The 13,468-nt window shown below is 44.6% G+C and overlaps 1 protein-coding gene across 2 annotated transcripts in view; it reads right to left on the bottom strand.

Moving 5' to 3' along the window:
• FAM151B (family with sequence similarity 151 member B) overlaps positions 1–12,523 on the bottom strand; it is a 564,366-nt gene extending 551,843 nt beyond the window's left edge. Inside the window, exons 1-2 of one of the 2 annotated variants that reach the window (XM_078675308.1) lie at positions 12,359–12,523; positions 585–710 (exon numbers count right to left, since the gene is read on the bottom strand). In XM_078675308.1, the coding sequence (XP_078531434.1) occupies positions 585–710; positions 12,359–12,374 (142 nt within the window). In that variant the 5' untranslated portion in view covers positions 12,375–12,523. The remainder of the gene's footprint in view (positions 1–584; positions 711–12,358) is intronic. The other variant, XM_078675309.1, reaches the window with a different exon arrangement.
• Between the last annotated feature and the right edge of the window lie 945 nt (positions 12,524–13,468).

Raw genomic sequence — 13,468 nt, 5'->3', positions numbered from 1 at the left:
CAATGTAACTGTGTTTACATGTCGAGCTAGGTAAAAAGTATAAGACTTTGTGGCCCATATCTCAGCATTGACAGTTTTAGTACGGTAATAAGCTGGGGGCACAGGCGCAGACAGTTGGAGCAGCTCAGGATCACACATACTATCAGAAGGGAATGAGGGGATAGAATTCATACTTTCTGATTCCAGAGTTGACGACTCAACCATTAAACCAGTATCATTACATTCAACTACACTTGCAAACTACACAGAAGGTTTGTAAACAGATGTAGCAAACATGAGCCAGAATCAGAAACAGTGGCTAGTCGATGTACCGACAAAGTCATCAGATGTTGAACTTTAATCGTTTGGTGGATGCCAAAAAATCAAAAATAACTGTGACAAAGACAATTCCAAAAGGAGCGCTGCATTATATAAAACAACAGGATACTAAAATATGTTAAAAATGCGAATAACAAGAGTCTGGGAGGGTATGCAGAACAGCAGGGAGCAGAGGAGGCCAGGAGGTTCCGTTCAGTACTGCATGTTGTACAGAGATGCTGGACACAAACACAAGACGGCTAGGGTGAATGTACTGGAGGACTCACCAGCGTTGCCCAGCAGCTCAGCAGCCACACCCTCAGACGTCCTCCCAGAAGCATCACCAGCAGCTGCCGGGGGTCCAGTCCACGCTTGTGCGCCTTGTGTGGTCCAAGGGACACGCTGCCCTTTTCCTTTGCAGATCAAACAAAGTAAATGAACAAACCACAAGATCAGACGCGGACGAGGAGAGCAACAGGAGAGGAGTGTGCCGACGTAAAAACCATTAGCCAGCAATTTAAGGCTAATGTTACTATCGCTGCCGCATGGATTTATAGCCTCGCGCATCAAACTATATTTCCAAACCATATGACAATGATGCAGAGTAAAGAGAGTTCCATTGGAGCATGCAGTGCAGCCCTCTAACAGGAGTACCCTGGAGGCTTGGGACAAACGGGCGCATGTGTTAAACGGGAAGGGCTCCTGTATGAAGTGGGAAGAGAAGTCTTCGAAGGGATGGAGTCTGTGGCGTGGAGAGTGTAAAAATGAAAGCACGCTGCAAATGCAAATTTAAAAAAAGCCGCGCTGCAGTGAAAGTGATAAGACGTGCAGTGCAAACCAAAAAAAAGCTGCGCGCCGATGAAACTGACATTGCCGCGAGGCAGTGAAAGTGATTAGACGTGCGGCGGCGACTCTGACTTGGAGTATTGGCAGGCTGTGAAAATGAAAGGGCGCTGCAAATGCAGGGAGCAAGGGGGTGGAGGAGCATGCTGTAAGGCTTCATGAGCCATGAAAGAAAGGCAGATTGCAGCCTGGCGCGTAACAGCAAGCGTGAGGCCAGCAAAAGCCTCTGGTAGCACTTTCAAAACAGACATGGCTTGGCAGTTCGGGCTGGACTTTTCCCATGAGGCACAGGGTCAAGGCTGATTTGCATATGGCCATGTCTGAACTGGGTTGGTGTGGTGAGCACAAAAAACAATGGATTTAGACCCAGATCTCTGTACTGGGGTGAATGTATGACATTGTTCTGCATTCTGTCCATCAACTGTTGTTTTAGCACTTTCAAAACCCACACACTAAATGTCTCGCCAGAGCAGCGCATGCGCTGGCTCAGGCGAGACCTAAAAACTAACACTATGCAGGTTCCATGCAGATGTTAGAAGTAGACACAAAACCATGAATTATGTGATTTTTCAACTGTTGTGGATTCTGGCATGCTACATATTCCACCATCTACTGCTTATGTGTATGGTATTTGTATCCCAAGAATGTAGCCAAAGGCAGTGGAATGCAGTACAGGGTCATGGCAAGGAAATAGTGACAAGTTACTGAGGGTGTATATGGATGGCTATTTCACAGATTACAGTAAAACAATGATTCCAGCTCTAAGATATAAAAAAATACTTTAAAAAGACAGAAATTTGTTTTGACAAAGTAAACCGATTACAGTGCTGAATGGGTACTTGGCCCAGTTGCTCAACATCTATACTAGGGTGGGCCCCTGGACATCAGGAGTATAAGGCCTAAAACCCTACGCCTGGGCCCAGTAACCCCTGTGACCAGTGGCCCTCTGACAGGGGTCCTGACGGTAAATGTCCTATAACTTCTTACTGGCTCTTGAGCTCCTCACTGAAGCAGTCGGTCACCCAAAGTGGGCTGGAGTAGCCAAGCATAACTTGATAAAAGTTTTTAAAGTTTCCACTAACCACAGAAGTTACCAATACATGTTGACTCCAGGGATAGCGCCGGGACGCCCCTTGGCTGGGGCAGCTGTGCGCTCAAAAATTCGAATAACATAACATAACATAACATTTACATTCACTTAAAAATATATATCTCCGGAACCCTCTATTGGATTTTGTTTATTTTGGCATCTACAAATTCATAAAAATAAGCTATATTTCTATAAATTGGTGTCGTATTTCATTTGTGTTGTGTGACTTTCTTTTTTTGTTGTTTTGGCACTTGTAAATGCTTTACACTTGTTCCACTGTTTAAGCTTGACTGACCAAAGCAATAGCAACGCAGGGTTGAGCTAAGGGTTTAACTAACTAGCCTGACTGAACCCAAGAAGGTACTGTGAGTGTATTACACTGTGAGGTCACACAACCGCACCATATAATACACTTGTTTTCTCACAATTTCCCCAATTTTACAAGCAAAGCTGCAAAAACCCTTTCGGCAATCCATGTCGCTGTGTGCAGTGCCTGCTTGCATTTCCTAAGAATATTAGCTTTTTCCAGATTTTGTGTATCTATTTTTTCATAAAAGGCTTTTATATAGTGCAGTTTATGAACGGAGTCGCCTTTATATGTCGACTTCTAGATGGGTTTTCATGATTGGGTACAATTGAGAGTTTAGGAGGTAAAGCTGAAGGCAGTGTGAGTTTCTCACTGTGCGTATCGCTTGTTCATAAAGGTGTTCAGGCTCCATAATTATCCAATCCTTGGCCTCTCTGCAAAGCACTACGAAAAATGGCTTATTTTGTGCCAAATGAAATTGAGTGAAAGTGTGTGAAGGAAGTACACAGCTGTTGAAATACCGACCGCACCAAAAGATAAACAAATTCAGTGTTTACAGGTGAGTGAGTTGTTGTGTGAGTTGGGGTGGTGTAGCAGAGGCAATGAAAGGAATACAGGCAGAAGCAAATGGCCATGACTAAACGTTAGAGGCTGTTTGTACTATGATGCAAAAGTTAATAAAAAGAGTTAAACAAAGAAACGTGTTTCTGCTGTCTACATAATACAGGCGTATCTATGGATTAGATGGTTTATTTCACTATTTGTCACATCAGTCACTATTTCTATGTTGTTGTCATTTTATTATATTTGTCATTTTATTATATTTGTCAGCCCATTTAATATTCAAAAATTTCTAAAAATTATTTTGACATGAAAATTATTGTCCTGATTAAAAGAAAATAACGGACATATGTTGATTCCTGTTCTGTGCAGTTCTTAGGTAAACTACATTATCACTTAAATTGCTTTATCCTTAATAATTTTACTTTGTTCACAAAAGAAAACTTTTTGTTTCTACACAACTGAACCTTTTCCATCCAATAGCCAACAATAATAAAGGGAGGAAGTAAGGAATTACATTTTTATTTGCATTTCACAAGTCTGCATGGCACTATGGTATATGATCCCATCAGCCATACCTGGTGTTTCAGTCAACAGCATTTTGCATTGTGGGGCTTATGGTTTTTCTTTTAACATTGTCTTGATGGGTTCAAAACCCTAGCATGCAGAGTATTAAAAGCTAAAATGCCAGAACCACTCTAAGGTATTACACAACAGGAAGCCACTTGTCAACTATGTTTTAAGGTTTTACAAATTCGTCTAGGCCAGTGGTTACTAACATTTTCACTTCAGTGGGCCCCCACTTAATCATTACTGGAATCTGGGGACCTACACTGAGTCATTGCTGGAAGCCAGGGACCCCGGTGTATGTAATTTCAATGACGTGAACCTCAAAAAAATACAGATAAAAAATAAAAAAAATCAGTAAACAAATACACAAAGGATTACATATTTTATATCATTCACAAACAAATCGCTAATACTACATTCTGTTTGATGTACTTGCACTGCTCCCACTAATCAGTCTCAGGATACCAACTTTATTTTAAGCCTCCAGTTTCAAATGCCTTCATAATTACAGAACATTTTAAAGTATTTCATTTTACTAATTATTATTCTAAATTTTATGGCAAGACCGGAGGCTCCTATTATGCTCTTCTTATCTTGCTTTTATTGAACAGCAGCCAAGATAAGGGAAAAAACCACAGTTCCCAGGGGCCCAGGCAAACAGGCTGGCCAATGGGAACAAGGAAAAAACGAGATATGTCAACCAATCATAACCTGGCAGTGTATATAACGTCACATCTGACTGCAGAGCTTTCTCTATTCTTGCTGCTCGCAGTCAGATAAGTGACTTTATATTTTGATCCCATTGTTTTAATGCTTGTATGTTTGTAGTTTATAAATTACTGCATATTACATTGTTGCCTTATTAAGTTTAGCGTTACTCTTTTATTCAGCGCGTTCGCGCTACTGCGCGTCTAGACTTTGTGCCTTTTTTCTCCCTGCGTCACGCTCCTTTGCCTACTCCCCTGCGTGCACCCTCTCCTTTCAAGGTTTCCTCGCGCTCACGCTCTTGCGCGACCCGGCTCGGGACTTCGCCCTTTCTTGTCCCGTTCCGTTTGTTCGTACGTTCCTTCTCCCCCCCCCCCCCCGGGATTGACTCCACAGTGGTTTAGCCTCATGCTTGACGCTCTGGAACTTCTCACGCTCACCTACTTCCAATGGTGAAGCGCTGACGTTTTTCTTCATTCTGTGGCCTCACGACCTCCAGCGCTACCGGTCTCTGCATTTCCCAGGCTCTTCTGGTCTCCGGTGCGCTTGTAAGAAAAGACACGCCACTGGGTGTATTTTCTCCTCCTCGGCCCACCCACTCTTCCTACATTTAACCCCCGGTTGCCTGTTTGGCTGCATTCACTGCTTCATGGAATTAAATAGCTCTCCAGAGCCTTTTCAGGCCAATGAGGAAGGTGAAACATGATCTCAATAGATTTATTAACTCCTCTGTGGAAAATGCAGTGGAAGTTTCTATGAAACGTATGTCCAAAGGTATGGAGAATTCTATGATAAGTCTCCTGTCCAAGGCTTTGGCCCAGTCTGCGGAGGAAAGCAGAAAGTGAAAGGTGGTTTCTTCTGCATCATTACATGCTTCCAAAACTGCGTCTTTGTTGAACAGCGAGTCTTCCTCGCTCATGACTGAGGACAAAGTGCCTCCCAGGCCTCCTTCTAAGGAGGGGTTTCTAGGTACCGAGGGCAAGCGTAAACAAAAAGTGAAGCACGCAGAGTCACCACAGAAACTGGTTATTTCCACCATCTTGGACACAGATGACCTTTGATGTTTCTGACCCTCCCACTCACCCTTATAAAAAGTCTGTCAGATTCTTTCACTTTTGAACCGGTCTTTGACTCAGAAGGGTTGCCTATGTTTGACCCGTCCTCCATCCGACATCTTAATTCGACAGAATGAACCCCACCTGCTCATGTGGGAGAGTACATCTCAGCTGGGCTTCGGCTGCCCTTGGAGACCTGGTTCCGGTCCAGGTTGAAATCAGAGTGTCCCAAACCGTCTTTGCTGGACAAGATTACTTTAGTCCCGGCCAGTGACCAACCCCTTCTGACCTTCTTTTCCAAATTCGGTAAGGATGCTCGCAAAGGAGTGGACAAAGCCTGGTCCACCTGCCAGGATAAATTACTGGATGTTGTGGGTCCTTTGGCACGCATCTTTGATATGGCCGAGTCGGCTCGTCTTGATGGCTCTGAATTGTCCGCAGAGGACGTCTCCATGTGGGTCCAACTTGCTTTCTGCTTACTTGGGAACGCTAACGCTGCTATTACGCACGAACGCCGTAAAGGCCTTCTTATCAAATTGGATCCCAAGCTGGCCAATTTAGCTCCCCAGGATCCAGGCAGTAAGGCTAATGGTCTTCTCTTTGGTGAAAATCCTGTCAGGGATCTCAGCAGATTTGTATCCACTTTCGCTTCAATGGACAAAGCTCAACTGTCCATCAAGAAGGTGTTTGCTCCCTCGGTTTTTGGCAGGGCCGGCAGAGGCAGGGGCCGCTCTTCCGGACGTCCATATAACAACCAAGGCTCCAGGGGGTCCTTCTACAATTCCTCCCAAGAATACAGGCCTCAGTTCTACCCACAGCGGGTAGAGGCTTCCGAGGTCGAGGCCAGAAGAACGATCATCGCAACACCAACAGTCAACAAGGTAGGTCTTTCTTCCCCTCCTCCTGTGGGAGGGCGTTTAAAACTGTTCCTGTCAAAATGGCACTACAGATCCTTGGTTGCTAAACACAGTTCAAGGTTATCTTATAGAGCTCTATTCTCAGCCTTTCCAGACAACGCTCCCCACCCACCCTCTGTTTTTTTCCAAAGACATGGCTCTTCTAATCTCGTCCGAGATCCAGTCTCTTATCCAGAAACAGGCCATCCAAATAGCTCCCTTCGACCCTTCAGGTTTTCTGAGCTCCATCTTCCTTGTTCAGAAAGAGAAAAAAAAAGCTACGTCCAGTGATCAACCTGAAATGGTTCAATCAATACGTGGTGTACCGCCACTTCAAAATGGAGACTATTCTCCACTTAAGAGATACCCTTCGTCCTCACGACTGGATGATTCGATTGGACTTACAGGACACTTATCTCATGGTTACCATTCATCCTTCCCATTCCAAGTTCTTACAGTTCCAGTGGTCGGGCATGAATTACCACTTCACTTTTCTCCCCTTCTGCCTTTCATCAGCACCCTGGTGCTTTACCAAACTAATAAAACCAGTTGTTGCCTTCCTACGATCCCTGGGCATCAGATTGCTAATTTATTTGGACGACATTCTGATTATGAATGCAGAGAAACATCTTCTTCTGTACGAACTGGGTGCCACCAAGACTTTACTCCTAAATCTGGGGTTCCTCATCAATTTCGACAGATCAATACTGACTCCGTCACAGATCATAGAGTTCTTGGGTTTCCTTGTAGATTCCGTCGCAGCTTCCCTTCGTCTTCCTCAGTCGAAGGTCTCCACGTTCAAAGTGGAGATTTCTGGTGTCCTTCGCTCCTCTCTCATATCTCCGAGGTCTCTTGCCAGAATAGTCGGTCTTCTCTCCTCTTCAATTCAGGCCATCTTTCCGGGTCCCTTGCACTATCGGGCTCTTCAACGCCTAAAAATCAAACATCTGCATCAAGGCTTGGCTTACACCGACCTTATAGCTTTTGACCAGGAATCATATGACGAACTTCAATGGTGGATCGACCATTTAGATGCATGGAACGGGCGAAATGTCTTCGCTACGGCCCCAGATCTTGTGTTAGAATCAGATGCCAGCCTAGCGGGTTGGGGCGCCCGCTGAGGTCCAATATCGACTGGTGGTACATGGTCACGCGAGGAGTCCAGATTGCACATCAATTGTTTAGAGATGCTTGCAGGCTCCTTTGAAAACCAAAGCCTTTCAAAAAAACATGGTCCGCTGTTCCATCCTTCTACGCATGGACAATGTTTTTGCGGTTCGCTATATCAACCATCTCAGCGGTACCAAGTCCAAAGCTTTGGCAGAGCTAGCAAAAAAAGTCTTTGGGAATTTTGTGTGTCCAATCAACTCTCCCTGACAGCAGAATATCTTCCAGGGGATCTCAACTCTGTAGCGGATTGGCACTCTCTGTATCTTCGGGACTTCAGCGACTGGAAGCTGCTTCCATCCGTTTTCCTAATTCTCTCTCAAAAATGGGGTCATTTTTACATAAACCTCTTTACTTCACGTCTCAACTCCCAGTTACCCCGTTTCTTCAGCTGGCGTCCAGATCCATCATCTCTAGCAACAGATGCTTTCCTTCAGGACTGGTCTCGCCATCTCAATTATGCGTTTTCTCCTTTTCTCATGATCAGCAGAGTTCTTGCCCAGGTTCGTCGCCAGTCAACTTCCCTGGTTCTAGTTACCCCCTTCTGGCAATCTCAGATTTGGTTTCTCTCTCTGTTGGAAATGTCAGTAGATTTCCCGGTTCTTTTACCGGCTCACGAGGACCTGCTACTGAGTCCTCAGGGATTGCGTCACAATCTCATCCTGAACAACTCCCTAGTTCTGTCGGCTTGGAAAGACCCAGCCTTCCCCTCCTGATATCCTCATTTCACAAGAGGCTTCGCTCTTTATCAGCAAAGCCTGGGCTCCTGGGACATCCAAAGCTTACAAATCCTCTTGGTCTCTTTGGGCAAGCTGGTGTCTGGAACGGCATGTTGATCCCTTTTCAGCCCCTCTGAATTTTGTGATTAATTTCTTGACTTCTGAAGCCAGCGCAGGTAAGTCCTATAAGACAGTCAACTTGTACAGGTCTGCTATTTCCCTTAATCATTCGCCCATCAATGGCAAACCAGTAGGCTCTCACCCGTTGATCTGCTGCCTTCTGAAAGGAGTTCGCTGCTCAAAACCTCCGTTGGCTGAGTATTCCTCTTTATGGGATGTTTCTGTTGTTCTCAAATTGTTTTCTGATTGGCCAGACAATGCTGCACTTTCTTTGAAAATGTTATCTGTCAAACTTACTATGCATCTATGCCTAGTTTCCATTAAGCGTGTTTCTGATGTCAAAGCATTGGATGTTTCTTCTCGACAGTTTGCTCCCACAGGTGTTGTGTTCCAGATTCATAGACTCACCAAAACGAACTTAAATTCTGTATTTTACCCTTATTTTACCTCTCATCCTAAGTTATGTGCGGGCCAGTGTTTACAAGTGTATGAGGAACGGACTTCTGATCTCAAAGCGGCCTCTCATTCTCAACTTCTGATCTCCTTCCGCAAGCCCCACCTTCCCGTCTCCTCCGCCACCTTGGCCCGTTGGGTGCGCTGGGTTATATCCCTTGCAGGCATTGACGTCTCTGTTTTCGGAGCTCAATCCACTCGGGAAGCCATGGCTTCTAAGGCCTTTTGGGCAGGCTCCTGTCTTGAGGACATTCTGAGATCAGCAGACTGGACTAATGATAATGTTTTCCGTATGTTTTATTGTAAACCAATCAATACTGCGACTCGTTTCTCCTGGATTCCGGTAGCTCAAGAAGTTTGTTCCTGGAGTTTGGCTTTTTCCATTGTTTTGGCGATCATTCCAATGTTCTCTGAGTTTATCTGATCTGCTCGTCAGCGAAAAGAGGAAGCTCTGCAGTCAGATGTGATGTTATATACACTGCCAGGTTATGATTGGATGACATTTCGTTTTTACCTTGTTCCTATTGGCCAGCCTGTTTGCCTGGGCCCCTGGGAACTGTAGTTTTTTTCACTTATCTTGGCTGCTATTCAGTAAAAGCAAGATAAGAAAAGCATAATACTCGCCTCCGTGTCTTTAATAAAATTAAGACTTTCCGTCATAACAACTAGAAAAATCTACAGTAAACTTACTATTATTTAATTTTCTAAGCAGTTGCTGACCCCCTGAGTGGGCGTCACGGGCTAAACTCTGCTCACATACCTCATTGACACCAATAAGCATGAAAAAGCATTGGTATCTGTTTCGTTTTTTTGCATAGCAGAAACTATTTAGCACTTATAGAACACATTATCAACAAATGTGCACCCCTGAAATGCAAATTATTCAGAGCTAAACCCCCAGGCCCTGGTTCTCTAAAGAGCTTCATGAAGAAAGAAAGCTGTTGAGAAAATGCAAGAAAGAATGGAGAAGAGAGCCATTTCCCCTGAGTTTGACTAAGCGCTGCAAAGCATGAAAACTTTACAAAGATCAAATCCTCAGAGCCAAATCCTCCCATAACAGAATACTCGTGAATTCGGCAAAGAATAGACATAAGAGCCTGTTCGAGGTCACTGCACAGACTACTAAACCCTTCACCACTTCAGTTCCTAAGTCATCAGTGTCCCATTGCCACTCCATTGTGGATTTCTTCGATAAAAAAGTTAAAGACATCCATATCTCGCTGCCCATCAATGACCCCCTAGAAATGGTTGAAACGCTACCACGCAAGGCACTAAAATCATGGTCATCCTTCTTTCCAATTTCCGAACAGGATCTACACCAGTCTCCAAAATAAAACCTTAAAACCACCAGCAAGACGCAATCCCAGGTTCTAGCAGCAACTCTCTTGACACACCTTATCCCCATCTGGACCACCTTGGTGAACTCCTCTCTCAAGCAGGACCTCTTCCAAGAACGAATAAAAATGGTTTGAATCACCCTCTCGTGAAAAAACCTCTTGATCAAGAGAACCTGAACAGCTACCGCCCAGTCTCCACACTCCCATTTTTAGCCTAAGTCATTGAAAGTTGCGCGGCATCCCAATCTAGCCTCACACATTCAACCGAACAACCTTCTAGACTCTCTTCAATCAGGATTCCGTCAGGGTCATAGTACAGAACCTGTGATCCTCCAAACAGTCGTTGACTCCTTCAGCATCCCCAACTCCAGCAACTCCTGCCTCCTATCCTAGTCCTTCTGGATTAATCTGCTGCATTCAACTCTCTCAACCATCTGGACCGCCTTCGTACTCTTGAACTGCGCATGGGATGCGAGGGCAGTGTCCTCAACTGGTTCTCCTCATACCTATTCAACCATTACCAAATTGTAAAAATGGGCAAATCATTCTTGAGACCAGTCATCCTTCACCAAGGAGTCACCCACGGATCGATCCTCTCCCAGACCCTCTTTAACCTCTACCTATTCTCAGAGACTCTGGGATTCTCTTCCACATCTATGCCGACGCCACACAAATATACTTGTAAATCTCTTTCCCTGAAGACGTTGCCCTGCTTTCTAAAACTCTCATAAAGATGCTAAACTGGATGTCTAACCACCATTTAAAACTCAACCCAACTAAAGCTGAATTTCTTTGGATCTCACCTCCGAAAGAAAAAACACCAGTGCAAGAATGGATGGCGAACCTTCCTGACCTGGATGGTTGCCCTGCCATTGTCCAGAGTGCCAGATCACTCCGCATCACCCTTGATAATCATCTCAATCTTTACAGCTACATCGCAGCTACGGCCAACAGTGCACAACTCCAACTTAGGCAGCTTTGGGGCACCAGACAATTGATTTTGGAGCAAGACCTCAAAATATAGGTGCCATCACTTGTTCTCTCTAAACTAGACTGTGGAATTGTCCTTCTCTCAGGCAGTCCCATAGATCACCTGGGCCCAAAATGGGCAACTCTCCATGTTGCAGCACACTTCGTTTTAGGTCTTAAGAGATTTGGCTACATTTCCCCAGCCCTGCTAACCCTCCACAGGCTGCCCCATTGAAGCACAGGTCCAATTCAAAATTGTTTGCATTACCCACAGAGCCTTGCACCCCTCCGCACCCTCCTATCTAAACAAGAAACTGCACATTTCTGGAGCAAATAGGGGTTCCAGAAATGCCCCATCCTTGCTACTGGTCCCCCCCCCCCCAAGTTCAGTCGAGAGCGAAACATGAACAAATCTTTCTCTGGAAGTACCTGTAGTGTTATTCCGGAACGATTTGCTTCTTTTCGTCTGTTTAACAACCTGCCTAGTAACCTTCAAAACAGACCTCAAGCTCCTCCTTTTTTTTACAGACATCTTGGTTGATTCACCCTGGACCTTACTTATGTACTCGCTCCCCAGCGTTCTGACCTGCCTTCGTTATTTGACCCCACCAGCTAAATTGATGTTGTGAATGTGTATTTCGTCTGCCCAATTGATGTAGCTGTTTCTTGTAGTTACACCTGCATACACCCACTTAAATCATCGTTAGAGTTTAATTACTAGAAATGTAACCCGCTGAAACCTTTATCGCATGCTTGTAAAGCGATCCAATGCCCTCGGGCCATGTCCGCGCTGTATAAAATTGCAAAAATAAATAAAATAAATGTCGTCCGTTGCAGATTGCCCAGCCAGAGACACAAATAATCTGTGCTCTAGATAGGTGGAAACCTCCTTTAAAAGGGGATTGAATGAGGCATGCACTTGGTGCTGTGCCATCCCAAACTCAGTGCAGCGCCTGTTCAAAATGTTGACAGCCGCCACTGTGACATGCTCCACTCCGGGAACGCTAATCAAGAGACACAAGGGGTGAAGCTAATTTAGGAAACCGCCGGTCTTAATAGTTCATTTTAAAAACATTTAAAATGACGGGGCACGCTCGATGAGCTTCCCTATCGGCAATTTCCCAGCTCCACATTCCCTGTGAAGCGTGCAGACAACACGCAGAGAAGAGATAAACTGACTGGTACACTTTAAGCGACACCCAGTGCTGGAACTGGAAACCATTATAAACCCCTCTGAAGTCTAAGACGAAGGCTTTATTAGAGTCTTACCTTGATCCTTGTCCATTTTAACTCTCGACCCTACTTGAGTATTGCCTGGCTCTCATATACTCTGCGTTAAAAATATATATATATCCCTGTTTCTTACATTTCCATGCTTTTCAACCGCCCTACGCCAAAAAGTGATCTGCCTCTACGATGAAGGAGCAAAGCACGTTACAGGGAAATAAACGACATCCAATCAGAAAAGGTGTCTCAACGTACAATCAGTAGAACAACCAATCGGAAAACACTAAACACAGCTGCTGTCATGACGAAATATTGTTTGAACAACATCTCTTTCAGAAAGCTTGCTGGCAGCTGCACAGCCCTTCCACATGTTTTATATGGTCTTGGACTGAAAGCTAAATTGATATCTCAGCAAATTACAATTGAATAACTTTCGGTACAAAACCGTAGAAAGTAGATTTCTGTGGTGGCAAGGTGCGGCGTGCTGTTCCCGGATCCATCCGCGTGTAACTAATAAAGTCCTGGTTTTTTTTGCTTTTATTTTGGCATTGTAGTCCTGCTTTTATAAGTGAATCACAAGTACAATAGTAGTCCAAGACATCAGAGGTAATAACCTGGACTAGATGAGCTACACACGCATGGAGCTCCGAAAATTAAAGTTCCGTTTTGATTACACGGCAATGTGTGATATTTCCAAGCCCTGACTGGTACACTTTGAGCGACACGCAGTGCTGGAACTGGAAACAACGAAATCATTCCAGGAACTCGTTCATTAGGGGAACAAAATGTGACTCAGGAAAGGGGTGGAGGCACCGGCACTAGAGGCGGAGCTTGAACAGCAAAGTCTAACAGCCAACACATATACAATCTTTTTTTTTTTAAATCCGCTGCAAAGAAATTGGCAACAAGGATACATGTAATGGTGTTCTAGATTAGCATGGTCTTGGACTGCCGGCCACCTCCCCCCTTGAACACCGACTGAATTACCCAATTCAACCAGTCAACACATTGGGGTCTTTGGAAGTCAAGGGGGGGTACGGGCCCCCCCCCCGGCCGTATTTATTAAAATATAAAAACAAATCAAAAATTTTAATCAAATAAACATTTCTGACAATTATTAAAATGCACACTTTTCAGAATATTAGATTGACA

Source organism: Lissotriton helveticus, chromosome 2_1 (genome assembly GCF_964261635.1).
Source record: "Lissotriton helveticus chromosome 2_1, aLisHel1.1, whole genome shotgun sequence".
Classification (NCBI taxonomy): domain Eukaryota; kingdom Metazoa; phylum Chordata; class Amphibia; order Caudata; family Salamandridae; genus Lissotriton; species Lissotriton helveticus.
The sequence above is the reverse complement of the archived record's forward strand: the minus strand, read 5'-3'. Positions and strand labels throughout refer to the sequence as shown.